Source organism: Saccopteryx leptura, chromosome 1 (genome assembly GCF_036850995.1).
Source record: "Saccopteryx leptura isolate mSacLep1 chromosome 1, mSacLep1_pri_phased_curated, whole genome shotgun sequence".
Classification (NCBI taxonomy): Eukaryota; Metazoa; Chordata; class Mammalia; order Chiroptera; family Emballonuridae; genus Saccopteryx; species Saccopteryx leptura.
In genome coordinates this window covers 189,971,023-189,986,718 of record NC_089503.1, presented here as the reverse complement: position 1 = coordinate 189,986,718, position 15,696 = coordinate 189,971,023, and the positions used below count along the sequence as shown (strand labels likewise).

Below are 15,696 nucleotides of genomic sequence, written 5' to 3'. Positions count from 1 at the left end.
CACCCACCCCATACACAGTCTTCGCTGCTTCCAACATCCTGTATCAGAGTGGTACCTTTGTTGCAATTGATGAACCTGCACTGACAAATTATCATCACCCCAAGTACACAGTTTCAGTTTTTACCTCTGGTACTCTGATGCTCTGATGTTAGGCACATACATGTTGAGGATTGTTATGTCTTCTTACCTCTAACATTATGCAATGCCTCTCTTTATCTCGATAACTTTCCTTGTTCTGAAATCTTCTCTGTTTGAAATTATAATTTCTTTTTTATTAACTGAGAGTCAGGGGGCCAGAGAGACAGACATGTGCCCCCACCAGGATCCACCAGGCAAGCCCCCTATGGGGTGATGCTCTGCCCATCTGGGCTGTTGCTCCGTTGCTTGGCAACTAAGCAATTTTAGCACCTGAGGCAACGCCATGGTGCCATCCTCAGTGCCCAGGGCCAATTTGCCTGAATGAGCTATGGCTGTGGGAGGGGAAGAGAGAGAGAGAGAGAAAGGGGAGAGGGAGGGGTGAGAAGCAGAGTTAGAGAAGAAGATGGATGCTTCTCCTGTGTGCCCTGACCGGGAATTGAACTAGGGACTTCCACAAGCCCGGCTGACACTCTACTGCTGAGCCAGTTGGCCAGGGCTCTGTTTAAAATTAATATAGCTACTCCTGCTTTCTTTTGATTAGTGTTATCATGTAAATTTTTATCATTTTATTTTTAATCCATATGTTTCTTTATATTTAAAGTGGATTTCTTGTAGATGACATCTAGTTACGTATTGTTTTTGAATCCATTCTAAAAGTCTCTGTCTTTTCATTTGTTTATTTAGACCATGGACCTCTAAAGTGATTATTGACACTTAAATTATATGTGCCATATGTCTTACTATTTTCTATTTGCTGACTTTGTGTTTTTGTGCTTCTGTCTTTGTTTTTCACCTTTTATGGCTTTAAGTGAGCATTTTATATGATTCTATTTTCTCTCCATCCTTAGCATATTATAATTCTTTTTCTTTACTTTTCTTGGTGGCTTCCCCAGAGTTTGCTACATATATTTACATCTGATTCATATCTACTTTCAAATAACTCAATGTCACTTCATGGATAGTTAAATGCCTTATAATAACATATTATTCCTATTTCTTCCCACTCATTCATTATGTCATTATGGTTATTCCTTTCAAGTATTCATAAATTATAATAATCAAATACATTGTTGCTGTTATTACTTTGAATAAACTATTATGTTTATTTTTATTTTGTCTTTACTTGTTCCTTCTCCTATGCTCTTCTTTTATATAAATCTGAACTTTTCATCTATGTCATTTTCCTTCCTTCTAAAGAAATTTTAAAAATACTTCTTGAATGGCAGGAAATATTGAAGGATAATTTCTAAAGATACAGAATTCTAGGTTGGTAAGTTTTATTTTTCCTCAACACTTTAAATATTTTGCTACATTCTCTTCTCACTTGCATGGTTTCTGAGAAGATGTCAGATGTAACTTTTATATTTGCTTTTCTATAAGTAAGGTGATTTTCCCCCTCTGGTTTCTTTTAAGGCTCTTTATTTATTGTTAACTTTCTGTAGTTTGAATAAGATATTCCTATGTGTAGTCTTGTTGCTTTTTAAAATCTAGTTGTAATTATTGTTTGGATTGTTGTATGATTATCTCCATAAAGTTTGGCTTCATTTAATCATGGTGTATCCATTTCTATTTCATCTACCCTGATGTCTAGAAGAATTTTGACTTTGAGTGTATAAGGCAACCTCATTATAACCTATTAAGCCAGAAACAAAAAAAAGAATTGTTACATATAAAAATTGATAGAACCTGACTAGGCAGTAGCGCAGTGGATAGAGCATCGGACTGGGATGTGGAAGACTCGAGTTTGAGACCCTGAGGTCACCAGCTTGAGCGTGGGCTCATCTGGTTTGAGCAAAGCTCATCAGCTTGGACCCAAGGTAGGTTATTTGGTCTGCTGAAGTCTCGTGGTCAAGGCACATATGAGAAAGCAATCAATGAACAACTAAGGTGTCACAACGAAAAACTGATGATTGATGCTTCTCATCTCTCTCTGTTCCTGTATTTCTGTCCCTCTTTATCCCTCTCTCTGACTCTCTTTCTGTAAAAGAAAAAAAAATTAATATGAAATTTTTTCTTTCATTTCTGGTTTCTCAAATTCTTTTTTATTTATCATTATAAATGCCTGAATCAAAATATCTGGGTAGGCTTGGTAGTGTTTACTTAAGCAACAGAATAACCAATTAAGTATTACAATGTTTAAATTTTATACAGAAGGACACATTATCTTTTGCAGTATTGGTTCTTTCCTGGATCCACCTCATGATGAAAAGGTAAAAATTTTAGTTTTTGTTTAATTAGGGAATCAGCACATATTTATTGAGCATTTCTCTGTGCTAGACATCACAACTAAAAATAGAAATAGAAGACAAGACTCCCTATTCTGAAGTCAAATATAGTACTACTGAAACTTAAGCTATATAACATTAGCCATGGTCTACTGGTAAAAGGGGACGAGAGAGTGAGCCAGCCACCAGTCACTTTGCAGCTACTTCAGGTTTTGACTTATTTGTGAGAATCTGTGCAGAAACCCAGAGCTTCAAAGGGCTCATACATCATCAAGTCCTCCACAGTCAGTTTTTATATCTTACATATCTTCATTGAAGAAAACTCCATAACCTTTCTTTGCAAGCCTAACCTTGTGTCCAACCATTATTATTTTCAAGAAACTCTTACATCTAGTCTAAATCTTTCTTATAATTGAAACATACATATTCTATTTTTAGGGTTAATGTAATATAGATATCAGAATCTCCTTATTTTATAACCAGATAAATATGCATTCTCTATGTGTATGTGGATATACAAATATATACATAATTATAAAGACAACACTAAGTAAAGAATACAATAATGAAGCACTATTTTAGCATAGGTTTATTTCCCTTTACACTAATACTTCAAATCCAAAAGCTAAACATTAGCTTAAATAATGTTTTATTTACAGATATGTGAATTAAGATTGGATTCCTTGTAGCACATTTTATAATGGTTGTTGTTTCAAACATTATTTTATCTATGGAGTTTGTTTCTAAGACCCTATTATAGTCCTTCAGGTACTTAGCTTTAGTGTGATCTTTACTTCACAGAGGAATATTTTCTGTAAGCAGTGTTTTTATAAAAACAAAATAATGATATGGGATTAAATGCGGTAGAATAGAATAGAAAATATCAGTGGATTATACATAATAAGATTAAGTATTCTGCTGTGAAAGATACTGAAACTTATTCCAGATGCATGTACAGGTATGTGTTTACTGTGTTATGAAGTAAAATGCATTTCTTTCTAGAGATATGGTTTATATTGGAAAAACACTTGCCTTAAAGACTCCCACCAAGGCTGGAAGGGTGCTTGGTTGACCAGATGTTCATAAACAGCGACGATGACGATGACGATGACAATGATGACGACGATGACGATGACAATAATAAGAAATTGGAGAATGCAGATTTCACCCTGACTCTCTAAAAGGGACCATGAGAAATTAAATCATAAGGCCAAGAAATGTAGGAGGAATTATGACTAACCTGTGTTAAAGTTTAAATCAAAAAGGATCTCATATGAGAACTCTAAAGTGCCAGAATTCTAGCCACAAAGATACTCCTAAGTAGATGACTCAGGAATCTGTGTTCATCAGTGATAAAGAGAACAGACTCAGTGTGAATGTGACTGCAGAGCAAGCTCCTGGTTGATACTCTAGTTCACATAATTTATAAATTTTTCTGTGGCCCCTGTAGGAGCTCTGAACTTGAGAATAAGCCACATTTTAAAAGAACGTACCAATTAAGCTTCATGATGTCTTTGAAAGAGAATGAGCTGGGCCCATTTCTTTTGTTAATTAATTCCTTGTAGTATATCATTACTATGTATAACGTGCTTCTCAACCACCACCAAGAAAAGAATAAAATAGCCAGGGCTGTATCTGGATAAAATTTGAAAATAGGAAAAGACTTTTGCCAATCTCCCCTTTACTCTCCACTTTTCAACTCTGCTTCCTCCTGCTCCTGATTATATTCTTTTTGCGTCCCCCACAACCTTTACTCTAAGGCTATTCTTGCATCTAATTGTCTAGTAATTTTCAATTAAATGAATTCCTAATCCTTGGTTAAATGATAAGTTGCTAAAGACAGAAGGTACATTCTCTTCCAGGGATCTGTGTAGATTAACAAATATATAAAAATGAAATTCTTGGTACCTCCACAAGCAAGAAAAGAGCTAATTGGGGGGGGGGCATCAACACCTTCCACATATGGCAACACTGTTTACTCATTAGCTGGGCTACCTAATAATTAAGAGTTTTTGGCTCACAGTTGTACTTATTCCAAGATTTATGCTTTATTTTTGCCATCTAGAAATTCAAGCAGCTGCTTGCTTGGCGTGCTCATTCATTAGAAGTTCTTCATATAATCTACGTAGAAGACAAGCATTTGGTGCTCACTGCCTCTATCGATGGCTCAGTAAGGTATGGATGTCCATATTGTGAACTCAGGGTTTTAAGTGTGAGAGAAAAAAATTAGTAAGCTGAAGTTTTCCCTGGCTAGTTGGTAGAGCATCAGCCCTGTGTGTGGAAATCCTGGGTTCGATTCTGGTCAGGGCACACAGGAGAAGCAATTATCTGCTTCTGCACCCTCCTCCCTTTCTCTTTCTCTCTCTTTCTTTCTCTGCCCCTCCTGAAGCCATATCTCTATTGGTTCCAGGGAGTTGGCCCCCAGGCACTGAGGATGGCTCATTGAGCTTCAGTTTCAGTGGCTAAAAATGGCTCAGTTGCCAAACAATGGCCCAAGGTGGGCAGAGCATTGTCAGTAGGGGCTTGCAGGATGGATCCTGGTGGGAGTGCCTGCTGGAGTCTGTCTCTCTGTCTCCCCTTCTCTCACTTAAAAAAAAAGCTGAAGTTTAAGTACATACCCTAAATGCAATCTTGATTAACTGACTAAAATAAAGAAACCAACAAATAAAGGGAGGGGGGCACAAAACAGCTTTGAGAACATAGATATTGATTTGGAATTCTTTCTATGCCCAAGGAGTGAGATGCCATGCTCATCTACATTTGAATGAATAATAAATACTTTCCGAAAGTGTGTTTAATAGACTGATTTCAAAGAACTAAACAAGATGGATAGCTCAGAGAGATAAGCCCAGGCCCAGGGAACACCACTGAAAGAGGATAGTATCATAAGTCATAGAGAAGTCATAGAAAAGAAATGCTAATATTGAGAAAAGTGAAAGAGGGCTCATTGATTCAGCAATAATGTGATTGAATTTTCAAAGCCTACTTTTTGCTTTCTGTCATAGCTGCCTCACTTGATTCAGAAAGGTTAGCACAGTGCTGCAATTGGAACACACTGAAATGATTTACATGAGCACTGTGGTCAGTTACATTCTCTAGAAAGCCTCCCTTCAGGATTATGTTTCTTTTTTTTTTTTGATTAAGGTATAATTTACATATAACAATAGTTATATGTGTGCAACATAATGATTCAATATTTTTATATATTGCAAAATGATCACAATTAGTTAACATCAAGTCTAGTTAACATCCATCATACATAGTTACAATTTTTTTTTGAAAGAGAGAGAGAGAGAGGGAGAGAGAGAGGGTTGGGATAGTAGACAGGGAGAGACAGACAGGAAGTGAGGGAGACAAATTGTTTTTCTTGTGATGAAGACTTTGAAGATCTATTCTCTTAGCAACTTTCAAATGTGTTATATAAGTATTATTAACTATAATCAATATAATGTACAAGTACTTCCTGTTTTTAATTGCCTATATAATGTTAAATACACAGACCCAAAATGCTAAAAACACAAATATACATATGAATAGAAAATAAATGTCATGACATTTATTGAAACAAATTGCTGCACATTAAAATTTCTTAAAAATGCCTGACCCGTAGTGGTGCAGTGGATAAAGCATCAACCTGAAATGCTGAGGTTGCTGGTTTGAAACCCTGAGTTTGCCTGGTCAAAGCACATAGGAGAAGCAACTACTATGAGTTGATGCTTCCCACTCCTCCTACATCCCCCATTCTCTCTCTCTCTCTCTGTCTCTCTTCTCTCTAAAACCAATAAATAAAACCATAAAAAATAATAATAATAAAAAGTCTTAAAAGTATGATAATAAATTGTCCTATTTGGCAGTGGTCCCCAACCTTTATTGGGCCATGGACTGGTTTAATGTCAGAAAATATTTTCACGGACTGGCCTTTAGGGTGGGACAGATAAATGTATCATGTGACCGGGACAAGCGTCAAGAGTGAGTCTTAGACAGACGTAACAGAGGGAATCTGGTCATTTTTTAAAAATAAAACACCGTTCAGACTTAAATATAAATAAAACAAAAATAATGTAAGTTATTTATTCATTCTCTGTGGACTGGTACCAAATGGCCCACGGACCAGTACCAGTCCGCGGCCCAGAGGTTAGGGACCACTGCTCTATGGGAATAAAGCTAGGTAACATCGAGAGAGGTAAGAGAGGTTTCAAAGTATATTAGAGAGTTTAAAATAAATAAAATAATTCACAACTATTACCCAGAAATACAAAGGATTAAAAAAGAATATTATGAATGACTACATGCCACCAAATTAGACAACTGAGGAGAAATGAACAAATTCTTAGAATAATAAAACTTTCTTAGATTGAATCATCAGGAACTAGAAAACCTGAATAGGTTGGTAATTAGTAAAGAAATTAAAACAGTAATTAACCCCCCCACACACACACCTTCAAAAGAAGAAAAGTCTAGGATCAGCTGGCTTTACTGGTGAATACTACCAAATATTCAAAGAAGACTTGATACCTATCCTTTCCAAACTCACCCAAAAATCACATGCTTCATAACACATTTTACAGGGCCAATATTACCCTGGTACCAAAAAGCAGTAAACAAAGAAAATGTAGATTAGAATTCTGATAAAAATATTTATGTTATGATTAGCTCCATATATTTAATAGGAAGAGTCCTAGACCCAAAGTTTAAAATTCTTGACAGACCAATGAAAATCTGATCGTGAACAGAAGAATAACTTCCACTGAATTCCAGTTTCTTTGTTCTCCCTACCTTCACTTTTCCCCAGGCTCTGGCATGCCCGCAATGGTCATTACTGTGGATATTTTGGACAACGAAGGCCCTTTGACCTATCACAGAAAAGTGATTTGATTTTGCCTTGTGATGTTAATGAGTATCCCCTAGAAATAAAGGATGAAAGCAAGTTGACAGAGAATAAACAAAAATATCAGTATCCTCTGGTATTTGACCAGAAAAGGTAAGACCATTGATTTCCTTTAGAGAGCTGACAAGAATTAAATGATTATAATACAGTCTATAGAGACTAAAGCATAAAGAGCTTTTATTATGGATCAACATAAATATTCTAAACTTTACTGAGTCACTATGACAAAATACACAAGAGGAAAAGCATATCTGAAGAAAAAGATAGTGTATAGTGTATGATTGTCTAACCACTAAGCTGTACACCTGAGACCAATACAAAAATAAAGATAAAGAAGTCCTGGCATGATAGCTCAGTTGGTTAGAGCATTGTCCCAAAGTGCAGAGGTCGCCAGTTCGACCTCCCAATCCAGGCACATACAGATGTTCCTATCTCTCCTGCTCTCTCCCTCCCTCTCTCTAAAAATCAATAAAATAAAAAAGAGAGAGAGAGAGAAAGAAGGTGTTGGGCAAATAAGTTTATAAAATGTGATTTTTATGCTTACTTTATTAAAAATGGCCACAGCTCATGTGATCATGCTCCCACATGATACAGCTAATTACCTTCCTGCTTGGAAAAGGGCTTGGTTATGCTAATGTGTGCTGGAGGAGAGCTTTCACACCGAAAAGTTTTGAGAAGGAGAAAGGAGGAGCTAGGAGGCCATTTTGGCAGAGACCACATTGTTGTAGAGGAAGCAGGCAGAAAAAGATGGCCGGTGCTGAACGGGAACCGAGGTGAGGGGCTTTGTGAGTTCTGCTGACCTGGTGGGGTCTTTGATTCTAGGAAAATGCAGAAAAGATTCTCCTGGTTGTGGAACTGGAGAATGTGTGAATAGGTTTGGTGCCTGTGTGTTTGTTTTTACTCGCTTGCCCAGTGCGAGGCTAGAAATAAAGACAATGGCCCACCATTTCTTGGCTCCATTTTTTCTCTTTGATCTATCTGAATCTAATGGGAACCTGCACAGGTCAGGCAGCTGTGACGGCGGCCACAGCTACTGGCCCTACAGAAGGTGAGCTGCGTTTTGGACAGGATGTAGTCTGAGATGCCTGTCAGAGTATTTATTCTTTAACAAATGTTTTGAATGCTTAGTTATGGCTTTTTAAATACATGTATGAGTAAGTTTTAACTACAGTGTAAGCTTCCCTGAGTCACACAAATATCAAACACTGGTTTTGGACTGAAGGTTTTCTCATCCCTACTGCACAGTACTTTTTCCAATAACTATTAATGAACTTGACTACATGGAATTCTCAGGCCTAGTAGAAATCTCTGGTTTACCTGGAGAGGAATCCAGGAAGCCAAATGGAATAAGACTTAAGTTCAGAGTAGCATCATTAGAGCTGGTGCCATGGGAGGCAGAGAATTTGAGGACCAAAAGTAAAACCGATATAAGATGTATTCAATACTTGTTTAGCGGGCTGAGAATAAAAGGTGTGGGCATGTACTTAGCAGGTTTTCTTGTCTCTTTATATGCAGATGGAAGGATATGAGCTCAATGTCTTTGCTTTTCAAACATACCCCTCCCAAGGCCTTTAAAGTGGACCACGATTTTAAGTTTTTCAAGTCTCTTTCTTCCTCCAAGGTAACTTTGAAGAAAACAAACAAACCCTGGCCAGTGGCACAGTGGATAGAGTGTCGCCCCAGAGCTCTGAGGTTGCTGGTTAGAACCTGGGGTTGCCAGCTCCATCCCAGGGTCACCAGCTTAATGCTGGGGGCATCAGCTTGAACCTAATATTATTATATGCAATTGATATTTTGCAATGGGTGTAAAACTAAGTGGAACAATGAGTTAATGCTTCTCCTTTTCTCTCCCTTCTTCTCTCAGAAACAAACAAAATAAATAAAACTTTACTTTCCTGAATTGAGATGCGTACAGTGTAGTAGTTTTCTGTTGCTGCTGTTAAAAATTACTACAAACTTAGTGGTTTAAACAGTGGTTTCAACCTTTTTACACTTTGGGACCGATAAAAAAAGATAATTATTTTGGGGACCACTAAGGCAGAAACTACACCGACCAAAAGCAAATTTGACTAAGATCATTGGGTCTATAATCTTTATACAACATTAGGGTGATTAACTGTTTCACAGACCAGCACAAAATTTTTGGTGGATCAGTCTGTGGACCAATGGTTGAAAAACACTTGTTTAAACAAAACAAAACACTGGTTTAGACAACACAAATTAATTGTTTCACTGTTCTGTAAGTCGAAAGTCTGACCTGGGTATCACTTGGCTAAAATTAAGGTGTTATCAGTGCCGAATTCCTGTTCTGCAGGCTGTAGGGGAGAAGCTCCTATTCTTAGTTTGTGGCCACCTTCTTTCAGTTTCATAGTCAGAAATGTTGCACCCTTCTGACCAGTCTTCTGAGGTCCCATGACTGACACAACAGAGAAGGTTCTCTGCTTTTATGGAATCCTCTGATGAGATTGGGCCCACCTGGATAATCCATCTCAAAATTCTTAACCTTATTCACATCTTCAAAGTCACTTATGCCAAGTGAAGCAATAAATTCCCAAATTGGGGGTTGGAGGGAGTAGGGTGCAGAAATCTTTGGCTGTCATTACTCTGCTCACCACAGACAGACACAGTTTTCTTCCATGCAGAATTTAATTTTATTTCTAACCCTTTTTAAGAATGAATATAGCATGAGTCTTTAGGCTACTAAAGTCTGAGATTAATTAACTATAATTATTGTTTTGACAAAAAAGAATATAAGATAAAATTATGTAAAAAAAAAAAGCAAGAGAAATAAAAGCACAAAATTCAGGCCAATCATTCCCTTGAGGGTTGGTAAAAGGCTGAGGCCAAAGAATGGTTCGCTGTGAGCCTCAAAGTGGTGAGCATTGTTCCAACTTGTAAAACAGAGCTGTGGCCCACGAATATTCATTCTGTAATAATTCTTTTACAATATCAACTCCATACTTAGTAAATATTTAACATTTTCCAAATGAAGCAATTTCCAAACCTTTCTGTCCAAATGTAGTTCAGGTAGCTTCTCACAGAAGGGTGACAAGCACAGAGGCACTGGATGGGAATGTACCAAAATTAGGTTTAACCTGAGAAATATTATTTTATCTCTATCTACATCTGAAAAGTCTTCAAAGAGTTTTCATGAGAAGTAAATGAGAAAATGTGTACCAAATACATTGTAGGTACTCAGTAACTGTTCATCTACGTGCCCCCAAACCCCCAGTCTGCCTAGGCTTCATATTCAATTACCACGTTCAATGACCATGTTCTACACTGAACTAGAATTATTTATATACTGACCTTTGCAACCCACCCCACACCACTAATCATAAGCTCTTCATGGGCCAAGATACATGTATGGCATGTAACAGATGCTCAATGTTGTTGAACAGGATTGACATAGCACAAAACCCACATAATAAAGATTGGTATTTGGTTTTAATATTCTCTTCCAATTTGAACAACAGAAAGAATTTATAGAAAATAATTTAACTGAAACAAATTCGACAAAATCTCTAGAAAAACTCTTAAAATATACTGCTCACAAAAATGAGGGGATACTTCAAAATGAATATGAAGTGATAAAATGTCCCCTTATTTTTGTGAACAGTGTAATTAAATGCCCCCAAATGTTATAAGGGTTGGCCTCTTCTTCATTTTCTCAATTGCTTGGTAAAGTAAAAGGTTTTTATGCTAACATTGAGTTAAAATACCTTTCACTGAGGAATCTCTGATTTTGACCAGCAATCTTGTTTGCCCATTCCTTTCAGTCACCAATTGTGTATTATTTCTCTATTCACTTCTGTTCATTTCTTTCTGATGTGCTAACAGTAACAATACAGTGCCACTGAATCCTACATTTGAGTAGCACCTTCTTATATTATGATCTCATTTGATCATCATAAATATTAAATAGAGCAAAAACTTACCTAAGGTCATGCAGCTTTAAGTGTCAGAACTTGAGCCTGGGAATTTTGCCACTTACAGAATGAGTTCTTTTTATTAAACATGCACACCTCTGTTTTTCAGACCCGAAAACATACCTTGGAAGGTTTCAAAACTGGAAACAAAGAGGCGGGGATTGTGTTTGGTTCTCTGCCAATATATAGGGTGAGTTAACTGTTTCGATGACTAGCATGGTTACAAAACAATAGAGAATCTAACTCTGGGCTACCAAGCCAGGCTGGAGAAAATCACATAATGGGCTAACTGAGGCTTTCATGAACATGCTGGGTCCCATCCCAGAAGAGTCTCCAGTTCCATGTGTCAATGGCCTTGATCACTGATCTCTGGTCTTCCATGTTGAACAACACTATAGGAAAGTGTTTCAAACTTTACTCTAGTTCTTTATTACCTACAGGATAAATTTCAAATGCTTTTATCCTGGAATCCAAAACTTTCATGGTCTAGCCTCTGCCTGAACTGTAGGACCTCATTTCTACCGCATCCTCCCATGTACTCTACACTCCAGCTATGCTAAATTACTTGCTGTTCCTCAAGATCACTATTCTTCTTTCTTCTGTGACTTTGCCTGTGCCACCCCTCTGCCCTTAATCCATTCACCCCTGTCTCCCTCCAAATTCTTATTCATCCTTCAAGTCTCCATTCCAGATAATGTCTGTGGTGGCACAGTAGATAGAGTGTCGACCTGGAACGCTGAGGTCACTGGTTTAAAACGCTGGGCTTGCCTGGTCAAGGCACATATGAGAAGCAACTACTATGAGTTCATGCTTCCTGATTCTCCCACTTCCTCTCTCTCTATCTGTTTTCTAAAAACAAAATTCAATAGATAAATTTTTTAAGGCCCTGGCCAGTTTGCTCAGTGGGTAGAGCATCAGTCTGGAATATGGATGTCCTGGGTTTGATCCCCAGTCAGGGCACACAAGAGAAGCAGCACCAATTTCCCTACCCTTCCCTCTTCCCCTTCTCTCTCTCTTTCCCTCTCTCAGCCAGAGGCCCAGTTTCCTTCATGTGTTTTTCCTTCATGTGGATGACTCATTAGGTCCAAGTGCATAAGCCTTAGGCACTAAGAATAACTCAATTGATTCGAGCATCAGCCCAAAACAGGAATTGCCAGGTGGGTCCTGGTCAGGGCACATACAGGAGTCTGTCTCATTATCTCCTCTCCTCTAACTTAAAAAAACTTAAAAATAATTTAAAAAGATAAAAGAAAAAGAACTAATTAACTAACCAAGAATAATAAACTGAAGATAAAATGTTTCAACTTAATCCTATTATTTCTTAAAATGTTCCTTCTTCCTCAAAAAAACTTCATTTTAACAAATATTAAATACTTAAGCTACAGATGATGTTAAGGGTGAATTAATTATTAAGAATGAATGGTGGGCAACTGTGAGCGGGGGTATATTTTAAAGCCATTGAAACTTCTCACTCCCTATCCCCCACTCCTGAATTCACATCACAGAAATAATCACTTTACTATGTCTTACTCTTTATTTATGGCTTCCAGGTCCAAAGCCCCACTAGTTTAAGATCCCTTCCACTCATTGGTTCAGATGCACAAAAGGACTCTTCAGATGGCATTTCAGGAAAGAAGAAAGCAAGTCATGGTCAACATGACAAAGTAAGTTAGTACTTAAAATTCCATGGTCTCTCCCATTTCTGTTTGAATTGCTTATAGTGTGTGCCTGAATGAGTTACAGATAACAAACACAGCTATTACAACAACAAAAAGCTGCTTTATTTAATTAATATAGAAAACAACCATAATTTTCTTAGCTTATGCTCTTTATGAGAATATAAATGATTATTGTTAATCATCAATTCTACCAATTATTTAAGTAAGAATTTTTGGCAATAGAAGAGTTTTTATTTCATTTCTTTAATAAAAATTGCATCATTTATTTTTCATTTGTTAAGTCAGAACACTATTTTGGTTTCTGCCTATATCAGTGCTTCCAGAATAACTACTCTTTTTAATCTCAAATAAAGATTTGTTGCCTCTCACTTGGGTCTTTTATTTTTAGGGCAACAAAACTATAACTGAGCAACCTTACTAATGCTAATGGCTAATATTTATTTTAAAATTAATGCGCCAGGTACAATACTGAAAATGATACATATTTTCACTTTATCTTTAAAGCACTTTGAGGTAGTTGTGACTATCACCCCTTTTTACAAATGAGGCAACTGAAGCATGAAGAATAAGTAATTTATCTAAGATACCAAAAGCAGTAGATGATAAAGCTAGTATTTAAACCCAACAGTTCGATTTCAGAGCCTGGACACTTAAACACAATGTTAGTGTGATTCAGATCGCCTGGTCATATGAGAGTTTACAAGTAATGAACATTGAAGGACCCTTTCTTCCCATCAGTCTCTATCACCTCACCCTAGTTTATTTTTCTTCATAGCTCCTGTCACTACCTGAGATTATATTATATAACAATTTATTTATTTTTTTATTGATTCTATTGACTATTTAATATCCATGAAGACAGAAACTTTAACTAATTCTTTGCTAGAACTCCAATATTTAGAACAGACAAACACCTAAATTGCATTCAAAGAACACTTGCTGAATGAAAGAATGAGTCAGAAGAAGGAGGAGGAGAAGGAAGAAGAACAGAAAACTAAAGAAAGCTCAGTGTGGCTTAGAAAGTTCCCTTGGCTGTTCAGCAGATTGATATAGGGAACTAACTCCCACTTTGTGTAGGGAGAAAGGGGAGCAGTCATGTGACCTAGGAGTCTCTAAGTTGGAGGGCTCTTTAATCCATAGTGGTTAAATTTTGACCTTGGGGCTCATCTGTCTTTTTCTTCCACCTTATAACTCTCTACATCTTCTCTCCCTTTCACTTTCTTTCTCTCTTCTTCCCCATTTTAGACCATAAAAATCAAATATATGTGTACTGTAAATATTGGCTGAACATTATTGATAATATTAGACAATTGTTGAATTAAATTTTTAAACCAAATGAGTTTAATATTTTATATGTATGTCTTCCAAAAATATCCAGATTCAACACGACCTTTCATTTCTCATTTGTGGGATCATTACTTGATTTCATTTCCCTGCAAGTTACTGAACTTTGACAGCCTTATTATATGATAGCTTTATGCCTTACAACAGCCTAACAAGTTTGTTTGGTTTTATCTAGTCCTTTACAGATCGGGCAGCTGAGTTGCCGAATGAATAGCTGCCCAGTCCAGTATTTCTATAGCTTCTGCTCTTCTACTTATGTCATTCTGTAGCTCTGCCACCTGTTTTTAACATATTTAACCCGAGAGACAAACAGTATAGTTAACTAAGTAAATACACCTTCCTTCGAGGAGGACTAAAATCTCTGCAAAAATTAGTGGTGCAATCTGACTAGAAAATCGTCTTTGTCATTGTGTAAGACTGCTTATTAACTGACATGTCCTTTATTTCACAGGTACAACAGAGGAAAAGTCTGAAGAGAAATTTAGTGACACAAATAAATCTGGCTTCTTCCTTCTTTCCAACCATCCCCAAATAAAAGAGAAATACCAGAACTGGTTGTCATGGTCTGAGCTTCACAGGAAATGTCAAACTTGGAATGATATGCCAGTTTCAGGATGAAAGTGCGGGTCCACCAGACACTGTCACCCATCTCTGCAACCTTAGGCCAATTTATGGATGGAGAAGATTACTTAGATATATAGGTTTGCTCGCTTATAGTTTGCATTGGGTGTGGGGGACAGGCTGTAAGCAGGCAGGGTTGTTATACCCTAAGGCTTAGTTTTAAGAGTAAGCCTTTCCCACCCTAAGTGACTTTGTATCAGAGACTTCCTTGTTTGTATATTGAAATTATAGGTTTTGATTTCTACACTATAAAATGGGGCAGACCAGGAGCTTGCTCTCTCTCGGTTCCTGAGATTAGCATTAGAGAGGAGAGCAGAGAAAGGCCACGTGGAGGAAGGAGAAGCAGCCAAAATGGCAGAGTGCTGAAGGAGAAGCCAGTTTGTGCAGGGTTTGTGCAGAGATAAGGAGATGGGGAACAGAGGTGAATAAGGCTGGTGAGGTACAAACCTTTGATTCTAGGAAACTCAGATAAGTCAGTGGCTTTGGGAGCCCTGAATGGAATGGAAAGTGTTTTCCCACTGTGTTTATTTCTTGCCTGCTGTGTGCAAACTAGAATGAAAGCTAATGGCCCACCAGTTCTTGGCTTCATTGTTTCATTACCTCCTGTCAGAATCAAACGAGAACCTGCATGGGCCAGGCAGCTGTGATGGTGGCCGCGGCTACTGGCTTTACACAGATGCTCTACCACTGAGCCCACTGGCCAGGGCATGTTGACAGTATTATTAACTGTAGTCGCTATGCTGTACATTACATCCCAGGACTTATTTTATAATTGAAGTCTGTACCTTTTAAACTCCTTCACCCATTCTGCCCCAGAAGATTTCTTTTTAAGTTCTAAAAGTAAAGAAGAAAATTTCCAAGGCCTTTATGAA

The 15,696-nt window shown here is 37.4% G+C and overlaps 1 protein-coding gene across 1 annotated transcript in view; it reads left to right on the top strand.

Annotated features, from left to right (window-relative positions):
• Positions 1-14,738, top strand: part of WDR64 (WD repeat domain 64) — an 83,066-nt gene extending 68,328 nt beyond the window's left edge. Inside the window, exons 22-28 of the mRNA XM_066360897.1 lie at positions 2,290-2,348; positions 4,429-4,538; positions 7,156-7,344; positions 8,767-8,872; positions 11,290-11,370; positions 12,731-12,844; positions 14,655-14,738. Coding sequence (XP_066216994.1) covers positions 2,290-2,348; positions 4,429-4,538; positions 7,156-7,344; positions 8,767-8,872; positions 11,290-11,370; positions 12,731-12,844; positions 14,655-14,738 — 743 coding nt within the window. The remainder of the gene's footprint in view (positions 1-2,289; positions 2,349-4,428; positions 4,539-7,155; positions 7,345-8,766; positions 8,873-11,289; positions 11,371-12,730; positions 12,845-14,654) is intronic.
• The last annotated feature ends 958 nt before the right edge of the window (positions 14,739-15,696 follow it).